This window comes from Ursus arctos, unplaced genomic scaffold (genome assembly GCF_023065955.2).
Source record: "Ursus arctos isolate Adak ecotype North America unplaced genomic scaffold, UrsArc2.0 scaffold_16, whole genome shotgun sequence".
Lineage (NCBI taxonomy): Eukaryota > Metazoa > Chordata > Mammalia > Carnivora > Ursidae > Ursus > Ursus arctos.
Genome location: NW_026622830.1, coordinates 23,291,383 through 23,313,645, shown reverse-complemented (window position 1 = coordinate 23,313,645; position 22,263 = coordinate 23,291,383). Strand labels below are relative to the sequence as shown.

General features: G+C 49.5%; 2 protein-coding genes and 1 long non-coding RNA gene across 8 annotated transcripts in view; 1 reads left to right on the top strand and 2 right to left on the bottom strand.

The window, feature by feature from the left end:
- Nucleotides 1-1,530, bottom strand: part of GSS (glutathione synthetase) — a 46,299-nt gene extending 44,769 nt beyond the window's left edge. Inside the window, exon 1 of one of the 4 annotated variants that reach the window (XM_026503351.4) lies at nucleotides 1,413-1,530. The gene's annotated coding sequence lies outside the window, so the exon portion shown is untranslated. The remainder of the gene's footprint in view (nucleotides 1-1,412) is intronic. The other 3 variants (XM_057312572.1, XM_057312573.1, XM_026503352.4) reach the window with 3 other exon arrangements.
- The window catches only part of MYH7B (myosin heavy chain 7B), a 40,786-nt gene continuing 20,022 nt past the window's right edge, over nucleotides 1,500-22,263 (top strand). Inside the window, exons 1-7 of one of the 3 annotated variants that reach the window (XM_026503346.4) lie at nucleotides 1,500-1,585; nucleotides 3,261-3,377; nucleotides 18,879-19,043; nucleotides 20,368-20,474; nucleotides 20,666-20,809; nucleotides 21,232-21,388; nucleotides 21,706-21,733. In XM_026503346.4, coding sequence (XP_026359131.2) covers nucleotides 18,953-19,043; nucleotides 20,368-20,474; nucleotides 20,666-20,809; nucleotides 21,232-21,388; nucleotides 21,706-21,733 — 527 coding nt within the window. In that variant the 5' untranslated portion in view covers nucleotides 1,500-1,585; nucleotides 3,261-3,377; nucleotides 18,879-18,952. Of the gene's footprint in view, nucleotides 1,586-3,260; nucleotides 3,378-18,620; nucleotides 19,044-20,367; nucleotides 20,475-20,665; nucleotides 20,810-21,231; nucleotides 21,389-21,705; nucleotides 21,734-22,263 lie in introns of those variants that run through there. The other 2 variants (XM_048222367.2, XM_044385779.3) reach the window with 2 other exon arrangements.
- LOC123001285 (uncharacterized) lies at nucleotides 5,448-11,344 on the bottom strand. The gene is made up of 3 exons (XR_006409996.3): nucleotides 11,178-11,344; nucleotides 10,422-10,625; nucleotides 5,448-5,654 (listed from the first exon to the last, which is right to left on the bottom strand). It is a non-coding gene; the product is annotated as an uncharacterized LOC123001285 (long non-coding RNA).

Here is a 22,263-nt window from a genome sequence, read left to right as displayed (position 1 = left end):
GCTCTATACATGGGAGCTTCTTTTTTGGCTATACCCACTTTACAGGTAGGAAGACTTGTTAGGTCACACAGGAGGCTGGTGGCAGAACTGGGACAAGAACCTATGACTCTGGCATTAGAGTAACAGAACCCTCCATTACCCCCCATCTCTTCACAACTCTGGGATTCCAACCTTTCTGCTTGTTGTGGGACTCTTGTCTACTTGGTAAACACCGAATGGCGTCTAATGCCAGGCCCTAGACTAGGTACCGAGGACATGGGTAAGACATAAAGATAATCACTATGTAAAGTGCTGATTGGGCCCTTTGTTTTTCTCATTCTACAGTCTCGACCCTGGTGCTTTATTTGTCTTGTGAGGACACTCAAAGCTATACCTTCACAGTGGCGCTTTCCTGACCTCCAAACTGTAAAGCCCACTGCTTACTGGGAGCCTCCGCAGAAGCAGAATAGAATTTGTTGTTGTCTCCCCACAAATCTGCTCCTCCTCTAATGAATCCCACCCAAGCACTCAAGCTTTGTACACACTTCTCTCCAACACCCCAGTCTCCCCAAATCCTGTAGCTTCTATTAAATATAGAACGCTTTGAATTCCTTGCTTTCTCCCGGCCTCCACTGTCAGAAGCCTCATTCCGGCTACCACCATGTCTTCTCTGGGTATTAAACAGACTCAGTGTGAGGTTATCTTCAGTGACCAGGATACACCTGCCTCTCTCCGGTTCCCAGGCTAGGCACGTGCTGCAGGCTTCTCTTTGTGGAACACTCCCCACCACACCTGACTACCCTTCACGACTCAGTTTCAGAAGCTGTTCCTGTTCTCCGCCCAGGGCTTCCAGACCGCTAGTTCCCCCTGTACCATAGGAATAGCTGTGTGTCTTCATCACTTCTCTACCTGCCCACCTACTACTGTATTCACTGAATGTTAAAATGTTAAATGAATGAATGATGAATGAATGAGAGACTGCGGCCAGATCAACAAAAGTCTTAAAACGCCCACGAGAAAACCCGGTAGGACTTTATCCCGAGGGCGAGGCCAGTGCCTGCGTGAGGCCTGGGGCAACACCACCAGTCTCCTGCCCAGGCTTGCCTCACTTCATGGGCCCGTTCGCTCCCACTCCAGACAAAGTTTGGTTCTAATCGCTCCCAGTTCCTTTCTTTTTTAAACTGCTCTGGCTCACCAGCACCCTGTCCCCGACACCGGGCCGATCGGGAATAAGGAGATCTGGAAAATCTGGGATCAACACGCACCAGCCCAATCCCCTCAGTGGACACCCGTTTCCCCTTCCCTACGATGAGTTTGAGTTGCAACATCTCTCCGCCTTCAGGGTTCCAATCACTGGCCAGACCCCTCCCTCACATCTATCCTCCCTAGGAAACGTGGCCCTTGCCGGCCGCCGTTGCCGCTCCCCAACCTACTAGTTCGTCGTCCAGCCTTCCGCGGTACTCAAGCCCCTCGCGCTGTTCCCCCAGGTCCAGGGGGCGGGGCCTCGATGCGACCCAATGCGCTTGCGCGAACCTCGCCAGTGGGGGCTAAAGAGCGGGGCGGGGAGGAGACCGCCGCCTGTGGAGCTGGACGGCGGCCGGGAAGGGTCAGTCCGTGTGAGGGCAGCCTTGGCTTTAGGGGTTCGTTGTCTGGACCCAGACAGACAGGACCTTGGGAAGGAGGGGAGGAGTCAGACTGTGTCGGTTTGCGGAGCTTGTAGGGCGTCAGAGCTGGTGACCTCCATTGTAAGATGGAGAAACTGATACCCAGAATGGGACAGTCACTACCTCGGGGACACACCGTGGGAGTGGGTGTGATAAGGGAGGCCCAGAGAGGGGCAGAGACCAGCGCAGGGTTCCTTAACACGTTCCAGGCTGAGCCAGTGTTGGAGCCCAGGCTTCTGTTTTCCACCCAGCTCAGTCCCAGAAAAGACCACCTGATTTCTCTAACCTCGGGAAAACTGCCGGAAAAGCTGTAGAGGCAAAGGAAAGCAAATTTTAAAAAGCAATTTTAAAAAAGATTTTATTTTTAAGTATTCTCTACACCCACCGTGGGGCTGGAACCCACAACCCTGAGATCAAGAGTCGCTGGCTCTATTAACTGAGCCATCCAGGTGCCCCTTTTCCAGCAATTTTTAAGTTGGGAATGTTTGAAGGTGACGGTGTTTCTCAAAATGTCCAATATCATTTGCGTCAGTATGTAGGCAAGGCAATTTTTTTGAGAATGTAGATTCTCCTCCTCCTTTTTTTTTTTTTTTTTTTTGAGAATGCAGATTCTTGATTCCTATTCCCACCTTAGCTCATGGCAGCCCTCCAGTTCTTTTAACTGTTCCTTCTTTCTGGGTTTTGACAAGATCTTTTCAACGTGAGGCACCTCATATGAATTTTAAGTTAAAGGAACCTGAATTCATCAGTCTAGACTCTGAGAAGTTAACCATGACTAAGAACCCCAGCTTTCACCTCTGATTAAGAAGGTAGACTGGTAAACAGTGCTTTTCAGGGAAATCAGGGAAGGCTTTTGCGGTCTTGAGGGGTAGGTAGGAATGTGTAAGCAGTGAAAGAAATGTGGAGGTAAGAAGCAGGAAGGGGGACAGTGTTCCAAGTAGTAAGAACAGGAATGGCAAAGGCAAGTAATTCTGAGTGTGGCTGGGCTCTTTTCAGAGACATTGAGGAGTTTGGTATAGATACTGAGGAGGGTCTGGGGGTTGAGCAGGCTGTTAGGAGTTCAGTCTTGGAGAGGAAGTCTTGGATTCCAGGTTAAGGAGGTTGGCATTTGTCCAGTAAGTGGTGGGGAGCTGTCTAAGGGTTTTGAGCCCGGGAAAGACATGGTCTATTTTATGTGTTAGGTGCTGGCTACAGTGTGGCAAATGGTTTGGAAGTGAGGATACTAAGGCCAGAGAGCATGCTTAGAGGGCATTAAGGTGTGAGGCAGTGGCTGAGGAGATGGAGAGAAGGGGACAGATTAAAGAGATGTTTAGGAGGGAGAACTACAAACTCCTTAAATAAAGCTTGTACATTCTCTGTCTACAGGACAGACTGAGTCCTCCCATCTTGTTGGGGGGAGGGAAGCGATAGGTAGTCTGGTTTTGGGCACAACAGTGTTTCCATGATGTCCTTCCTGTGTCTGCTTTTGTACCCGAGGGAGAGTCTGAAGCAGCAGTTACTATGACAGGCCCCAAGTGGCAGAAAAAGTCTACCATGCTAACCAGGAACCAAGGAAACTATTTCTAGTGTAGCATTAAATTAAAAGTCAAAAATCATGACCCAGGGTTCTCTGCGCAGGTTCCCCTCGTCCAAGATGGGTGCCTAATGACGAATATCAGGTGTGTATTGGTGAAACCTGGGGGAAGATCCCAGACCTTAACAGCCCTTTGATTGAGTCCCCTCACATTGTGGCAGGTAAGGTGTCTTTCTTCCCATTTTGTAGATGTCACCGCTGAGCTTCAGTTCTGTGACTTGTTCAGGGGGACTCAGTTTGTGGTGCAATTGGGAGTGAGGGGCTCTTGGCCAAGGGTCTTTCAAGCGAGGCTTTGTCTTTCCTGCTCCCTCTGCTCTGATGCTTTGCCCCTAAATCTTGGCATAACAGGTTCCTTCTTGTCATTCACATGTTTCCTCCTCAGATGTCATCCCGGCCCCATCAGTCTCTATCACATTATTCTTTGTATTTTCTTCATAGCACTTATTAGTATCTGAAATTATTAATTTTGTCTGTTTCTCTCCACCATGTGACTCCATGAGAACAGGCTCAATATCTGTCTTCTTTACCGCTTTACCACCAGCACCTGGGATGATACCTGCCACGTAGTAGATGCTCAATAACATTTGCTAAATGATAGAAATAAGCTGGGGAAAGGAATATAGGGAAACCAACAGTAGGTGAAACCTTAGGGTGTTTCAGGTACTTTTCATAAACTATTTCATTTAATGCCCTCACAGCCTTTCAGGGTAGGTACTGTATCTCCTTTGGGTAGGTAAGAAAACTTGCCAAGTGAGGTCAAGTCAGTGGTTTGTTTCTTTTGAGGTGATAGACTCCTTTGAGAATCTCCATTAGACACAAACTTTTTGTAAACCATGTGGAGGAATTCACAGACCTCCTTGAGCCCACTCAGGTGTCCCAGATTAAGGAACCCAGGGTTGGGGAACTTGCCCGAGGTCTCTCTGGCCTCACGCCTTTGCTAGTTCCCCACTCCATGAAAGAATAGATTCCATTTAGTGGACTACAGGGAGTCTGCTGAAGATTCTGGAGCAGAGGGAGATTATGAGGCAGTGAGCCTTCGATGTGTCAGACCTGGGTTCAAATTCTGATGCCAAAACTGGCCGTGTGACTTTGGGTAAAGCTTCTCACCTCTCTGAATCCCACTGCCCTCACGTTGAAAATGGAATCGTTTTTTTTCCCCTAACTATAATGAATCGTTTTTAATCTGTGGCAGGCTCTTGGTTAATGGCTTTACAGTTGTTGTCTCACTTTTTACTACAACCCTGTGACGTCAGTACTGTTATCTCCATTTTATAGCTGGGGACTTGCAGGCTTTCAGAAGTGTCCTGACTTGCCAGAGATCACACAGCTTCCCACTGTCAGCCACTGTGCTCCCACATGTGCACCTGGGGAGGTACCATGAGCTCAGGTCTCCCAAAGCTGCCTTTTAAGTCTCTGCTCTTGGGGTCTGTGGGAACATTTGAGTCTGAATTAGGTGAAACAAGACCAGAAGGGCTACCTTGCAGTGTGAATGGAAGCCAATCCCTTCACTTTGTGTCTTCCTGCCCCCTGCCCCCCCCCCCCCACTGCCTGTGAGAGCCTCTCACCACGCCTGTACTGGGCCTCTTGATTGGGACAGCTCTGTCTACAGTGCCCGTGGTCTGCATCTGTGCACGTGGCTGCTGTCTCTTTTTAGCAGTAACATCACCCTGCCTGGTATTGTTCATGAGGCTGTCTCTCCACCTGGCTAGGGGCCATTGCTTGGCCATTGAGTGGAATTCCTCCGTCTTCTAGCCCCCTAGCACAGGCCTGGCCCAGCAGTGCTGCTCAGGAAATGCCTGTGGAATCACAGTGAGGACTCTCCCATATGTTGAGGATTTACTGTGTGCCAGGCCTGTCCCGGACACTTTATATGTGTTATCTCATTTACACCCCCACCACAATGCTGGGAGGGAGAAGTTACTGTCCCTATTTTACTGAGAGCAAATAGAGACTCAGCTGGGCTTTGCGTTAGGCCCACTCTCGATGATTGATGGCACCAGGGCTGACTCCAGGCCTGTGCTCTCATCATGCATAAGGAATTCTTGAAACTCTGGGCTGATAAAGGGAAGACACACTCCTCCACCCCCAGGACCCTCAGAGACTTTTTACTAACAAACTTCTAGTCCAGCTCTCATTTCACCCATGAGGAGGGACGCCTGGCTGGCTCGGTTGGTACAGCATGTACCTTTTGATTTCAGGGTTGTGAGTTCAAGCCCCACATTGGGTGTAGAGATTTCTTTATTTTTTTTTTTAAGGTTTTATTCATTTATTTGAGAGAGAGAGAGCATGAGTGGTGGGAGGGGCAGAGGGAGAGGGAGAAGCAGACTCCACGTTGATCAGGGAGCCTGACGATGATGACACAGGGCCCCATCCCAGGACCCTGAGATCTTGACCTGAGCTGAAGGCAGACTCTTAACCAGCTGAGCCATCCAGGCACCCTGGGGATAGAGATTACTTTAAAAAAATAGTAATAATCCATGAAGAAACAGAAGCCCAGAAAGGAGAGATGGCTTACTTATAGCCCGTCTTTTCCATTTACTACTTACCCACTTATTTTGGGGCAGGATGGGATCTGATTTTACCCACAGGTAGACCCGTGCCTGGTCCAGATTGATGCTCAGTAAATACTTTTAAATTTTATTTATTATGAAAACATCAAGAAGGGTATAAAGATTTGTATAATGAACACCCATATTCCCACCACCCAGTTTGCAAAATAAAACATTGCTAATATAGCTGAAGGCCTCATGTGCCTCTCCACAGTTGCACTCCCCCAGGGATAAAGACTCTCCTGAATTTGGTACTTATTATTCCTACATAATTTTTATTGAGATATAATTCATATGCTATAAAATCCAACCTAAAGCGTACAGTTCAGTGGTTTTTAATATAATCACAAGATGGTGCAACCATTACCACTCTCTAATTCCAGAACTTGTCCGTCACCTATAAGAAACCCTATACCCACTAGGGGTCACTCTTCCCTTCTCCAGCCCCTGGCAGTCACTAACTTGCTTCGTGTTTCTGTGGATTTGCCTATTCTGGACATTTAATATAAGTGGACTCCTGTATGTGGTCTGCATCTGTGCGCGTGTCTGGCTTCTGTCCCTTAACCATTACGTTTTCAAGGTTTATCCATGTTGTAGCATGTACGTGCACTTTATGCCTGCATAGTACTCCACCGTGTGGAGACACCACGTTTTGTTCGTCAGTCAGTTGGTGGACATTTGGGTTCTTCCTGCTTTTTGTTGTTATAAATAATGTTGCTGTGAACCTTCATTTACCAGTTTTTGTGTGGCCGTATTTAATTCTCTTAGGAATAGACTTCGGTGTGGACTTGCTGGCTCCCAGGGTAACTCTACGTTTAACTTTTGGAGGCACTGCCAGACTGTTTTCCAAAGGGGCTGCGCTATTTTACATTCCCACCAGCAATGTCTGAGGCTTCCAATTTTTACATCCTTACCTCTTGTTCTTATCTATCTGTTTGATGATGACCATCCCAGCGGTGTGAGATAGTGTCACATTGTGGTTTCAACTTGCATTTCCGTAATGACCGATGATGTTGAGTGGTGCTTCTCGGCTGTTTGTATATTTCCTTTGTCTATTCCTGCCTTTTACCTTTTTTTTTTTAACTTAAAAATGTAGTATAGTTAAATGTACATAAAATTTGCCATTTTAACCACTTAAGTACACAGTTCAGTGACATTAAGTACATTCACATTGTTGTGCAAGAATCGCCACCATCTGTCTCTGGACCTTTTTTAGCTACCCCAACTGAAACTGTACCCATTAAACAATAATTCCCCATTCTCCACTCCCAACCAGCCCTTGGCAACCACCATTCTACTCCCAGGCTACTTTTTGACTCAGTTTCTCTTTCACTTCATAAAAGAGCGGGTCTGTTTTTAAATTAGGTTGTCTTTTTCTTGTTGAGTTGTAAGAATTCTTTATATACTCTGGACATTAGACCCTTATTAGGTACATGATTTGAAGTAGTTTCTCCCATTCTGTGGGTTGTCTTTTTGATTTCTTGATCGTGTCCTTGGAAAAACAAATGTTTTTACTTTTGAGGAAGTCCAATTCATCCGGTTTTTCTTTGGTTCCTTGTGCTCTGGGTGTCATATCTCAGAAACTATTGCCTAATCCAAAATCATGATTTATACCCATGTCGTCTTAGAGTTTTATAGTGTTCACTCTTCCATGTAGATCTTTGATTCATTTTTAGTTAATATTTGTATATGGTGTGAGGTAGGTCCTTCCGATGCATTTTTAATCCTTTTACTAGGTATGTGTTTCTAAATACTTGATGCTATTTTTCCTGTTTTTTGGACTTTAGCTGGTAATATTGTATATATTCTTGTGAAGCTTGCTTTCTCATTAGCCTTTTGTTGGGAGAGTCATCCGTGTTGTTAAGGGTAATTAGTTCATCCATTTTCACTGCTCTGTATGTTCGCTGCATAAAAGCCACATTTCGTTTACCTTCTCTCCTGTGAATGGCCTGTTGGGTTGTCTCTAGTATTTTACTATTACAAATGGTAAACTAATATGGGCCTCCTTGTGCAGTGTGTTGAAGGTCATGAGCATATTCAGATTTCCAGATAATACAAAATATCTCTTTTAAGTGGTTTTATAAATCTGTACTCTTGCCAGCAATATATTAGAATTGCTGGATTGTTGGATTAGAATTACATCCTCACTAAGACTCAATATTGTCAGGCTTTTTTGTTTTTACCAGTCTGGTGGGTGTGACATGATATTTCACTGGAGTTTCCCAGATTAATAGCAAAGTTTATTTGTCAGTGAATAGTTACATGGTTGCATGGACAGGTGCAGGAAAGCAGAATGGATGCAGGTCTTTGAGGCATGACCCTTGTGACTCTGCTTGTGGCTAGAACGGTGGCAGGGCTCTTGGCCTACACTGTGCCGGATGTTTGTAGGGAGACTCTAGAGCTAGGAAGTGTTGCGTGAGACTGGCAACTCTATATGTGGGAGAAGGCATTTGTCACCTTGACACCAGTGATGGGAACCTCTCTCCAGGAAGAGGCTATAGGCTTGCCCTTCCATTTCCCTAAACGTTCCCCAAGAAGGGAAGGAGCTGGAGAGACAGAGAGAAGCCAGGAGGGAATTATGTAAGAATGAGAATGGGGTCCCACAGTACTAGGTGTGACCCTTTTTTGGGAACCTTCTCATTGTCTTTATATTGGTGGTATGTATTTCTCTTGTTTATTCTACTGAGTTTGGGGGGTGATGATAAGGATAATAAAAAGAATAGCAATGATTGTATATTATATACTTATTATGTCTGAGGCCTTGTGCCTTTTCTTATGAGTATTATTTAATTCCAGTGGAGTAGGTGCTGTTGTTATTCCTGCTTTACAGATGACAAACAGGGCATCAAAGAGACAGAGTAACTGAGGGTTTTCACTCCAACAGTCTGGCTCCAGAACTTGTAAGCACTATACTGTATTGTTAGCCTGGCTCAGCTAAACCCAGGACAGCAAAGCAAGGAGAGGCTTGCCTAGGCTTGGGTGGGTGAGAAACACGAATCATGGTGTGAAGGGAGCAGCAGGGAGCAAGGAGAGGCCTTGCAGAAGATGGTTCTTGAGAACAGGTACCCCCACCCAGTGGACACGGTCTGTTTGGCAGGCATGCCTGGGCACTTCTTCTGTGCCAAGTCCTGTGCTGGCTGCTGGGGATGCAGAGTGGGATCTGCCCTTTTCCAGGTCTCAAGAAGTCCCTAGACAGATGGAACAAGAATTTGGAGGATGCGGGTAGCCTCACCCCCGTAGGACACAGGTGATAAGACAGCACCTCAGACTGAGGGCTCTGTGGATATCCTTCAACAGGTGAGAGTTTGACAGACTATGGTACGTCCATAATATGGAATACTACTCAGTAACTAAAAGGAGCAAATTATTGATGTAGGCAACAGCTTAGATTAATCTCCAGGGAATTATGTTGAATGAAAAAAGCCAATCTTAAAAAGTTACATACTGTATGGTTTCATTTATATAACGTTTTTGAATTGGCAATTTTAGAAATGGAAAACAAATTGGAGGCTGCCAGGGTTAAGGATGGGAAGGAGTATAGAGTAGTTAGTTATAAAAGGGTAACACTTTTTGTTGGAACTGTTCGGAATTTTGACTGGTGGTGGATCCCTGAACCTACACAGGTGATAAAATTGTATAGGACTTAATACACCCCCCCCACACACACACATGCACGAGTATACGTAAAACTGAGAAAACTTGAATAAGCTTCGGGGATTGTATCAATATCAATACAGGTGATCTCTCAGTATTATTTCTTATAATTGCTTGTGAATATGTAATTACCTAGAAGAATTTCAATTAAAAAAATGAAATTTAAGGCCCAAAGCACTGGCAGGACAGTAGAGTTATTTGTAATGACAGCATTTTCAACCCGCATAAAAAATCCTGAGGGCTATGTGCAGGGAGGGCTCTTGCCCTTCAGTTAGCCAAGTCCAGCTCCACAGAGGTGGACCGTATACTCTGAGATGTGGAGTGCAGGGTCACCCTAAACACCTCAGGAGACCCAGGATAGACCCATTGGGTTGGTTTCTGAGTTTAACTCTTTGAGCCTCTCTCTGCCCTTCACCTCCTGAGCTGGCTGACCACGATTATAGGGCAAGGGTAGAGCTTTACCCACCCCACCCGACCCTCCCACTCCACCTCTGATTGGTCTTTTGAGAAGAATAGATGTTCTTCCCTTGGTCTCTATTCCACCAGGTTGGGCTAAGTGCCGCTCCCCTGGGATGCCCTGTGCCAATTGTTATTAACTTTCTGTGCCTCCTCCATGCCTGTTTCTCTATTATACAGACTCCTGGGTCTTAGGAGCAAGACCAGAACCAGTCCCAATCTGGGGGGGCATCAAAGAGCGTTTGTTGTACTCAACTAAATGGGAAGCTGACCCTGGCTGAGATAAGCCTCTTCTGATCCTGAGATCCTAGGGAGGGCCTGGGCCATGGCCAGGGTTTTGGGGGTAGTGTGGCTATGGTCTTATGAGATCCTGGGACTTTGTTCCCACATGGTGGTCCCACTAGAATGTCTGTTCCAGAGCGTTGGCTGCCCTGGGCACAGCTTCAGTTTCCGTCCCCAGAGTGAGAGACCCAAGGCTTGTCCACCATACTACCCCAACATACCCATAGCCACAGGGTTCCTGTGTTCACATCATTGACCTCTTACCATGGGCTAAGCACTTTGGCTTATTGATTTCTCTCAGCAACACTATAACGCGGGTATTCTTCATCTATCTGCTTTGCTGAGAAGGAACCCGAAGCTCAGAGAGGTTAAGTAACTTGCTCAGGGTCACTTAGCTTGTGAATGGCAGAGCAAGGACTCGAGGAGGCAGTCCTAATGTGTGCCAGTCTAGTCCTTGCAGGTGCAGAGCTGAAAAAGAAACATCTTACGGAGCTAATGATAAAATCACCAGACCTCTAGATGTGCTTAACTATGCCAGTCACAGGCTAAGCTCTTTACGTACATTCTGTTGTTGGCTCTGTATAACAACTACATGAAATAAGGCTAGGCCTATTTTATGAGGGAAATGGAATCTCCGAGAGGAGAAGGAAGTAGACATGTAGCAAGTAGAAGCAGACCTGGACAGTCGGGTTCCAGAGCCAGTGCTATCAGACCCTCTTCTGCCATCTCTTCCCGAGACCTATTTTTGGCTTTTTCCCTCCTCCATACACTGGCCCTCCCAGGCCCCCTCCCTGCTACCATTTCTACCCTCCCATCACCCTAGCTCTCCCGTCTAGGCTGTGTCCATAGACCCCACCCCTTTCATTCATATTCTAGGCAGAGTTTGGAACCTGGGTTTGGGCCGGAGTATCTGCACGGTGACCCCCAGGGGCATACTCTGCACTCTGGCCCTTCCTGTTCCATCCAGCTGCCTGGCAACAGGAGTCTTGGAGGAGCCTACTATCTAGTCCCCTTCCTTACCTGTGGTGGCCAGGAGATATGCGGCCTGTGTGGTGCAGAGAGTAAAGCAGCAGGAGGCCCACACTTGGCAGGGAGGCCAGTGCACCAGGGGGTGGGGGCAGCACTGGGCCTCTCAGTGCTGGTGGTTCTGGAAGCTGATATGAGCAGCAACAACTGCTGGCATTATCTGGCCTCTAAGAATAGCCTGGGCTGAAGAGTTGGGGTCTGAGGCCAGGGAAAAGGGCAGGAGCCTTTTTCCACCCCCCCCCCCCCCCCAATCTCTGTTGCTGCTTGGCCTAGAAACTGGAAAGCCTCCCTCTGGTCTACTTTTTGATCTGGGCTGGTTTCCCACGGATGCATCTTGCCTGCTATGGGGCTGGGGGAAAGAGGGTGTCCCAGAGACTCAGACCCAGGGCCAAGGGCAACGAGCTCACACCCTGAGGACTGGCCCTTACTCAGGCCCTCCCCACTGGCACAGAATAGGAGCTTGCTTTTTCAAGGATCCTGTTGGAAGTGACCCTTATTCATTTAGCAAATCCTTAAGAAATAGGTAATATATACTCATGATTCAAAAGTCAAAAGTATAAAAGTGTAAAATAAGGAAAAAAAAATCAGTCTCCCTCCCTTCCCCAGCCCTCAGTCACCTCTTCCCCTCTCCAGAGGCAACTGCTCTTACCAGCAAAGGTGGTCCCTCCATAGATGGCCACAAAAATATATGACTCTTCTCTTCTCCTATTTTTACTTGAGCGATAGCACATCCCATGTGTTCTTCTCACTTTGTTCATTTAATGATAGATCTTGGAAATAACAGTAATAATAGTCTCTGTGGCTTGCACTATTCTAAGTGCTTCGGATGTTAATCCTCATCAGAATCCCATGTGGTAGGTGTTTTTTAACAAATTCCCATTGTTATGAGTTTAAATAATTTCCCAAGATTTCATAGCTGGTAACTGGCAGACCCAGGATTCAATCCCAGGCAGTCTGACTTTAAATAAGGTGTTCTTCATCACTACCCAATACTGCCTCTCACGCTTGAGTCCTGTCACTATGTCGCATGCCCTCACTCCTCCTAAAGGCCAAGGTAAGAAATGTACATTGAACACTGGCCATGGCCCAGTTCAGGCTGGGATACAGCAGTGAATAAAAAAGATGAGGTCTCTGCCCTTCTGGAACTGGCAGCCCGTGATCACGAGTGTCCGTCACCCAAAGTAGAAAGAGGGAAACACACCTGTCACACACACCCATATCCTCACGTACAGGTCTGCTCTTGCACACACTCTTCTACCTTATGCACTGGTCCTTTACTCACACAGCCTCTGAGCTGCAAAGCCTCACAGCCCAGGGCTACAGGTGGAACAAGGAGGTCCAGACAGAGGTAGCTACTTACAAGAGATCACGACGTGGCCCTCGTGAGCCTCACTCATCCCCTGCCCCCGGGGATCCATTTCAGCAAGGCTGGTGGGGGGTGCCTATAATCCAGGCCCCGGCCCTTGTTTGAAGCTGGGAACAATTGAAGGGCAAGGGAGCTATAGATAGATCCACAGCTGCTGTCACCTGTTGCAGCCTGGGCACTGGGCCCGAGCATTGTCTGCATGGGGGCACTCTACCAGTGAGGGCCCACGCGGGGTGGGAGGTTGGCCCAGTCCAGCTCAGTTCTAGAGAGACTGAGTCAGAGGCCAAGACAAAGAAATACAAAGTCTCAGAGGGCAGAGAAAGACAGGGTGACACAGAAGGACCAAGACCCTTGAGAGCTACAAGAGACTCTCACAAAATGCTGACAACACTGAGACTGGTTGGGAGTGCGGGCAGAGACGGAGAGCTATCGAGACGGTGAGGGCCTAAGGCAGAGACTGAACTCAGAGATGCAGCAAATCAGAGCCCCAGGCCACTTCAGTCCAGCACGGGGCTTTCTGTCCACCCCTTTATCGCCAGGAGGGTACACATGCACACTTCTCTCTGGGGCAGCCGCACCCCAGATTCTTCTAGGGCAGTCTGATGTACTCTTGGGAGTGATCCGGGAGGCTCCTGGGGTCTCTGAAAGGGAGAGTTTGGGCTGCTGGTTCTAGTCATAGCTCTCATTCACTATGTGACCTAGGACAAGGATATGTCTCTTCCTCTGTGCCTCAGTTTCCCTAGCTGTTCAATGTGAGAGTTGGTTTGCATGATCACTAAAGGGTCCTTTCATCCTCTGATGTCTGTCAGGACATTTCCCCTCACAGTGTCTCACCTCCCTCCCTCTTGCTGCAGCTGAAGCCACAGTCCCCTCCTTTGTTTGCCCTTTGTGAGGATGGGGGACAGCTGGTCCTCCTCTACCCCCCTCCCTGTAACCTTTTAGCCCTAAATCCGCGCTGAGGCATCTCTCCTCCGGATAAACAGCCCTGATGCCTTTTGGCAGCACTCATCCTATTTTCTGCGCAAGCATCAGAGCTGGGGCCCACTCGGGCCCTCTGCAGCTGCCCAGGGCCCCAGGAGGGGGACAAGCCTTGGACAAGCAGGGGCCCCCAGGCCCCTCTTTAGGGCCTCACTGCTTCGCGTTGGACCGTTATGGCAGCCGCCTCCTAAGTCAGTCTTCCTGTCACCGGTGTCGCCCCTTCAGTCCATCCTCCGCACCAGCTGCCACAGGGATCTTGTGAACGCATAAATCTGACCACGCTGTCAAATGCCCTTGCTCAGAGCTCTTTGATGAGAAACATAAAATACAAATGTCTTTGATGGCTCCCCAAATCCTGCAGGAGAAAGCGCCAAACCCTGACCTGGCCTCTGAAGCCCTTCACAGTCTAGTCCCAACTGCTCCGTCCTGCCTGCCCTTCCTGTGTGGCTGCCCTGGCCTTGGAGTCTGGGCTCCTGTTCTGCATCCCCTCTCCTCTCACCTGGACGGCCAGGGCCTCCTTGTTGCTTCCAGTCCATTCTGTAGATGGTGGTCCCCTTTCAACCTTCAATCACTTACCCTCCTGTCCAGACAGCTTCCCACTGTACTTGCTGGAAAGTCCAGAGTCCCTTCTGAGTCCTAAAGACTCAGTGATCCAGCCCCTGCCTACCTATGTCACTTACCTTATAAAACCGCTCCCCATCGCCGCCCCAGGGGCCCTAGCATGGTGACAGCCTCAAATGCATCAAGCTATTTTCCTCCTCATGGCTTTTGTATTAACTGTTCCTTCTGCTCAGAATATTCCTCCTCTGGCTCTTTGCATGGCTCCTTCCCATCCTTCAGGTCTCACCTCGAATGCCCCCTCTTCAGAGACCCTCCCTGACCAACGAATCGCGTACACCCCCTAACCCCTCACCACGTAACTGTGGTGTCTTCATAGCATGTGCCACGATCTTTAATTGCCTTGGAAAACATGACTTGCTTGTTTGTTGACGGCTGCTCTATGAGGGAAGGGTCCGTGTTGTCATGTCCCTCTCCTTGCCTGTCTAGGTGTCGGACTTGCTCTTGTCCTTCAAACTCCTCCATTCTGACACCTCCTTTGGTGTCTTTCCTTTCCTGGACAATGAGTATTGTGTTCCTGTCCTGGACGTAGAACAGAAGCTGCCAGATGCGTGTCGAATTGGATCCATGTGTCCGTCCCAGCTGCAGTAGCATTTTCACGGACTCCTTCAATGTCTTTATCAAAGAAGGACTTCCAGGCACTGAGGTGCATTGGTGACAGATACATTTCTGGCTGGGGATGGCTCCCAAAGCACATCTTCTCTGTCTCCCCATCTGCCCTTGCTTTTCCTAATACTCAGGGGGTATGACTGGTAATACTGGGGGACAGTGGCATTTTGGCTAGAAGAAGAGAGGCCAGGGGTCCAATGTCCCTTTTGGGCTTTGCCCCATCAGGTCATTGCTCATGGAAATCTCCCCCAGATAGCCCCGGCTCAGTAGCTGCCTCCAGGTCTGGCTGCTGCTAAGCTGTGAGCTCCAGGACTCTTGGCAACTGCTGATCTGAGGCGTTTGATAGAAACTGGGGACACCTAGACCCCGATGTCCAGCTTGGTCCCAGCGCCCCTATATCCTAAGACTGCCTGTCTCTATCTTTGGCCACTTTACTCTCTACCCTGGATCCTGTCCCTCCTCTCCAACTCTGTTTCTAGTCAGGCCCAAGTTTCCCTGGTTCTGCTGTGGGGATGTAGGTAGGGGCCTTTTAGCCTTGTCGTCTTGGAGGGCAGCAACAGTACCTCAGCTTGGGGAAATCAGGGCTACCTGGGTCTAGGGGCCTGGGAGCACTGAGGCTGAGCCCTCCCTGGCAGTGCTTCCTAGCACTACGAGCACCTTAATGAAGTCCCTTGAAGACTGTGGTTCTCAGGGCGAGTTCTGGAGAGAGTCCCTGCAGCCCGGGAGGGTGGACATGCTGCAGGACAGGCTGCAGGTGGCCTAGCTGCCCCCACGTGGTCCTCTCCACAGCTGCTTTCTCCTTTGCTGACTTCCGTGTGCTGCAGTAGGGTGCTAACCATGGGGATGGGATCCCAGAGTCTGGCCTCAGCTCCCTTCGTCCCCATCAGGGCCTCCGTGTCCTCCGCTCAGCTGAGGGTCTAGACGAGATGATTTCCCTTTCAGCCCTGATGCCTGATTCCTCATGCTCCACGGTCCTTAATTGGAGGGGAAAAAAGTGGGGTGTGTGGGGGGGGAATGTAAAAAATACAGGAAAGTACAGAGAACAATTAACAAGTATTGTATACCTTTTGTCATTTTTGCCTCCAGTCTTCTGCCCCTAGATTCTAGCGCTTCAGTGTTCTAGTGACCCCAGTTTTAACACTCCAGGATTGTAAACCGAGGTGCACACATGTCTTGGCTCTGTACTCCTAATCTTGGGAAGAAAAGGGAGGAAGAAGGACTCTGGACTGTCTACATTGGCTACTCAGTGGGTGGATTCGTTGGGATGAGAGGGCGGTTATGAAGACATGAAGCTTCCGGAGGTTCTAGAATCCTAGGGTCCTAAAGTTGGGGCAGATCTCCAAGGTTTCCCAGTCCAAAGTTTCAAGCCCTGTGTCCCCTCTGTGTGGTTCCTCATCGTTGTTGGCAGGCTCATTTTCTTCTAGGAAGCCTCTTCCATTGCTGACTGGCTCTGAGGATGAGAAAGCCCCTGTCCGTATGTGTATCCAGCCTGCTCCCTTGTAACCACCCCGTTGGTCTGCTCTTGAGGCCACACAAATCACACAGGCTTTCTCTGCTCCAGAACAGCTCTTCACATACGTAAGGTTGGTTGCGTATTTCAGTCCTTGCAGATTGTGGCAGTTGGTGCCTCTCTTGGGCGCATCCTGCATTTCCCCAGTGCTTTGTCATTTTTGTCTGTGTGCTCATCTCAGCAGGAAGGTGTGCCCTGTGTAGTAGAAGCGGACTTACAGGGCAATTGTAGACCTAGACCCCTTTCTTTGGGTTGGTTTCTCAGCCCCAGGTATACACTGAGCAGGTAATTCTAGAATTCAGACCCACATCATATTTGGTATAGGCTAGGCTCATTAGAGGTTCTGATTCTCCAGGCTAATTCTATTGCTCAGGCCCTAGGAAAGAAGCCTTCTATCTAAGCATCTTCAAACAGTGAGGTTTTTCCTACCTCCTGGGCATTCTATAAATTGCTCAAGCGTAACCCCTTAGCCTCTGACCCCCATAAGGAGATTAAAAACCTATAATCTTAAACTATCAAGTTTGGTTCCTACTCTTCCTCAGCACAGATTTATTGACTTTCTGCTATGTGCAGGCGCTCTATAAGGTGCTGGGGACATAGACCAGGCTCTTGCCCTTTAGTTGGTGGGGAGGCAGGCCAGAAACAACCTAAGTTCTATGAAGAGAATTAAAACAGGGTGATGTCCTCACAAATATAAGGTGGAGAGAAAGAAGAAAGGACTACATAATGTAGGATTCCATTCATAGAAATTTTGAAAACTGATCTGTGACATTAGAAATCAGAATGGTAGGTGAGGGAGTGGTGACTGAAAGAGTGGGTGCAGGTAATTTGTTTCTTGAATAGGGTGTGTTTCTTGTGCAGAAACTCAGACTATACGAGAATATTCACTGTAGCCCTGATGATAATGGCAAAAAAGACGGGTAAACAATCTAAATGTCACCCGGAGGAGACCCATATCATTTCATAACATGGAGAAGTATCTGTAGGATTAATTCCTGAAAGGGTCTGGGCATTTGTAATTTTAACAGATACTGCCAAACCTGGCCCTGCATTTTTAACAAAGTTTTCCTGTAATATACAAGCAGTGAAATGTGTACATCTTAAAGGTACAGCTTGATTGCCTTTACAGAGTGAACACACCTGTGTAACCCCTGCTGTGCTGTCTGTAGTGTTTCCTGCATTCCCGCCTCTCTCGTGCCTCATCCCTTCGTTACTCTCCCTCAAAGGACCACTCTTCCACTTTTATCATCCTATATTAGTTTTACCTGCTTTGAACTATGTACGGTGGAAAATGTATCTTTGAAATTATTTCTATGTATTTTATAGAATATAGATAGTCTGCGTGTTTGGAATTGGTGGCCAGGTGGTATGTGTGAGCTCAGCCTGACATCTGGCTGGAATCCTGGCTCTGGACCTGCGTAGTTCTACACGTCCACGGTCTCAGGTTCCAGGATCCTTTGATTCTCTAACTCTGAAATTCTGTGGTGTCACCAGAGCCTGAATGGGGTGATGGACAGGAGAGCCTGGAAGTCCCTTGATGTATTCCGAAGCCCATCTCAGGCCAACGGAACGCCAGCCCACCCAACCCTTGAGAGTGGGGTGCGGGAGGGGGCTAAGAGTGAGAACTTGGTGTCCTGGGAATCTTGAATGTCTCCTGAGTGTTCTGAATTTCCTCATTTTGCTTTCTCTTCAGCCAAATGATTCCTTTATGCCTATGGTCCCTGGTCTAGTTTTCTTCACGTGTGATTTCCCTAGGGGACCCCAGGGAGATGGGGGTAGAGGTAGAGAGGAAAGAGACAGCATGCCGATACTGGAGGGGGCTGTCTCACTCTCTCCGCTTCTCTTTTTGATCTGGTCTCTGCTACTGCTTCTCTGGGAGACTCGCCAGTGCTTTCCTTTCTCTGGGCCTCCGTTTGCCTGGATGTATAAAGAGTGTTTTGCCAAGTAGTCTCAGAAGGCATTCTGTGGTTTCCTCTCTCTGAGTCTCCTTGCTCTCTGTTTCTGGGGGTGTGAGTCTTTTTTTGGGTGGATCAGACTCTCTGTGACTCAGTTTCTCTTTCTGAGCTCCTCAGTCTTCTCCGATATCTCATGGCTTTCTCCCTGCCTCCTTGGTCTCTGAATCCCAGCCTCCCTATCACTTAGTCAGAGTGTCTCTCTCCGCCTTTGTGATCCCATGACAATGGGAGGTAAAAATAGCCCAGGGGCCCTGCTGGTAGAGATAAAAGGGAATTTGCCTTTTGTGTCCTGTGGCCAGGCTGGGGGGGCTGTGACACGTGGAGATTGCTGACATAGCTCTCCTCCGCTGACCTTGACGGTGGCAATAAAAGGGGTAGCCCAGCTTCCAGCCCTCACCGTGGTGCTGAGGTGGGTGATCAGGGCTGAGGTTGTAACCAAAGGGTGAGGGTCTCCAAGGGTGGGCCTGAGTCTCTGTATCTGTGGGAAAAGATGCTCTGGTGTTTGAGTGTGTGTGTGTATGTATGTGTTGGGGGCTCACCAGGGAGGCTGAGATGGGGACCCCCAGGGAATTACTGAGTATTAGGCCTTGTGGGTTTTGAATCATGTCCCAGTTTGGGGCCCCTGGTCCCTCAGTTCCTCCACCATTGCCATCTTCCAGTGCCTGATGCCTTGGACTGCCTTGAACCTCCAAGATTTGTAGTCCCTCATTCTCCACCTCTCGGTGCCACGGCCATGATGGATGTGAGTGAACTTGGGGAGTCTGCCCGCTACCTCCGCCAGGGCTACCAGGACCTGATGAAGGTGCACACTGTCCCGTGGGATGGTAAGTGAAGGGGGGGCACAGCCACAGTGTAGCCCTTACAGTGTAGCCACAGTGTAGCCCTCAGACCGGGAGTGGGGAGGGGTGGTGGCACTGAGCTCAGGGCTGAAGGAGCACTCTGGCCTGACAGCTTTAGCCTTGGCCCTTTCCCGCAGAGTCTGGGGTCCTAAGGCTACATTCTCAGAGACCGTGTGTCCATTACTGCATGTTTGTGAGCAAGCCTCGGTTTGCTCCTCTGTAAAATGGGACAGAACTCCTTGTCTCCCAGAGCGGCAGTCTGTGGCTGGAGCCCGAGGCCTCTGAGATGAGAGCGATTGGTATGTACGGAGGCTGGTGTCCATAAAACCTGTGCTGGAGTTATTTTTAGTGCTTTCCATACAGCCAAAGCCAAAGACAGGAATAAAGACTACTATTTATGACTTGGTTTGCTCATAGGACAATAATAACAATAGGTAATGTGTATCAAGTGCTTATTTTGTGCTAGGCCCAGAGTGGATGACTTTCCATGCATCATCTCAACAACCTGGGAAGGGTGGGGGCCAGGGCCAAAGCCAGCTTCATGGGTGTGCAACCTCTGCCCTTGCATAGGGCATCATCCTCAGAAGGGCCTCATGCTTGATCTAATACTCTGGAATCACCATCTTGAAATTCGTAATGATTTTTTTAACAAGGGGCCTGCATTTTAACACCAGGGCCTGCAAGATATGTGGTTGGTCCTGACTAAGGTGCTTGGCTAGTAGGACAGGGAACAGAATCTGGTGGTCTGCAGTCTAAGTCCGTGCCTTTAACTACCATGAAATATGCGCTCCCCGAAGCTTGGGGGCCAGCTGGCCAGGCAGGAAGGAACACAAGACACAGAATTAGGAGAAGTGGGTTTGAGTCTTCAAAATGAGGGGAGGCAGAACCCCCCTGAGAATTATGTTCCTGATGTTGAGGGCTGCTCCATATGGGACCTCAGGAGATGTCCATAACATTTTGCCTTTTGAGGGAAGAGACCCAGAGAGAATGAGGGATTTTCCCAAGATCGCAGGGTAGATAAGGCAAAAACCGGAATCTGAACCCAAGCGTGTAATCCAAGGTGGTGAGGGATTGTTAACTCAGTCAGGAAATCCCTCTGAAGAGATCCCTATAGACTCTCCCAACTCTACCCTTCCAGGATCCTGGGTCTGGAAGGATCTTCTCTGTGTATTCTCTGCATCCTGGCCGAGGGGGCTCATGGGAGGGGCACAGCTCTATGCACATGGCTTGGGAACCCCAGCTGGGCCCCCAACCCCCAGATGTGCCTAGCCCTTTTCAAAGCCCCAGTGTTCCCCCCCCCCCCAACCAGGGAGGAAGAGGGTCTGGGTACCTGATGAACAGGATGCCTATGTCGAGGCCGAGATCAAGTCGGAGGCTACTGGGGGCAGAGTCAACGTGGAGACCAAAGACCAGAAGGTTTGTGTCCCCTCTTTTGGGATTAGCTTCTCTGTCCCCTGGGGTGCAGCTCATTGCCAGCTAGCGCTAGCGCACTGAATCAAAGGGGGGTCTGGGGGTGCAAAGGGGTAAGAGGCTGACGTTAGTGGGTTCCTGTCCACCTGCCACCCCACCTCATGTTAAGGTCTCCCACGATATGGTCTCCCGGACAGATGCTGATGGTACGCGAAGCAGAACTGCAGCCCATGAACCCGCCCCGCTTCGACTTGCTGGAGGACATGGCCATGATGACGCACCTCAACGAGGCATCAGTGCTGCACAACTTGCGCCAGCGTTATGCTCGCTGGATGATCTACGTGAGCCGTGGGCCGGGCTGCGTGCGGTGGGGGTGGGGCCATAGAGGTAGGGGCGGGGCTAGGGGAAGAGCCTCTGCGCTGTGGGGACGGGGCCACGGGGAACGGGCGGGCGGGGCTAGGGGTGGGACAGGGTGATGTCATGGCCCTGGGAAGGCGGGGCCCGGGTTGGGGCGGGGCTAGAGGAGGTTCGGCTCCTGGAGTGCAGGGGCGGAGCTGCAGCTAGAGGCCTGGCGTGGCAATGTGGAGGTGGGGCCGCGGGCTGCGGAGTAAGGGCTGGGGCGGGCTAGGACAGCCACAGAGGGTGTGGCGGGGCACTTTAAGTGGTTCCTTGGGGCGTATTGCGAGGGTCATGGTTTTGCGAGGGCTGGGGCCAGAGGATGGGAACTTGGCCTTCAATAACCCACCTTACATTCTCTCCTCAGACGTACTCGGGCCTCTTCTGTGTCACCATCAACCCCTACAAATGGCTCCCGGTGTACACGGCCTCCGTGGTGGCTGCTTACAAGGGAAAGCGCCGCTCGGAGGCCCCACCCCACATATATGCAGTGGCGGATAACGCCTACAATGACATGCTGCGCAGTAAGAGCCGCCTTGACTCCTCTCCCTCACCCAAGACCTCTACCCCTTCTCCAGGGAGGCCCCTGTAAAGGACCCCTTTCCCTCCACTTGTACCGCTTCCCTTTTGATGCTGCTGGACACTCTGGCATAGCGTTCTGTCTTTCCAAGTGGGAGCTGGTCATGGTCTGGATGGGGTCTGGATGATCCCACTTGGTCCCTCCCATTTCTGGCCCTGGGTGGTGGAGGGGCTGCCCCAGTGCCATGGATATCCAGAGTGTTCTACCTGTGACTGGTTCCCCACCTTGGCTAACTTCTCTGTCTCCTCCCCTTTCCTCCAGACCGAGAGAACCAGTCCATGCTGATCACGTGAGTGTGGGGCTCTGGGGGTGTGGTGGGAAGTGCTGGCCACCTGGCAGGAGGGGAGTGGAACTAAACTCATTTCCCAGGGTTGATTCCAAAGCGCTTAGGGCAGGGCCTCTACCATCGGGAGCTAGTGTCCTGCTGAAGCTAAATTAGCGTTTTCTCTGCCCCCATTCTGAGCAGATGCATTATGGGGTGGTGGACAGGGAAGGGATACCCAAGCACCAGAGTGATCACCAGCCCTGATACTTTCTCCCCTGCCCCTCTTGATCTTTCAAGAATTATGATTCTGGCTCAACAAGAGGGAGGAGATGACTTTCCCTTTCCCCCTTACAATCTCCTTATCCCTGAATCTTATTTTGATTTTTCGTTTGCCCCCATGAGAAAGTGGTAGAATTATTACATGCCAAGTTCATGTCCAGCCAAGCCAACATGGACATTGTATGTGAGTGTGTGTGTGCATGAAGCCTGGTGGTTAAAAGCAAGGCCTTTAAAACCAGAAGGACCTGGGTTCTAGTTCTCACACATGCACTTCC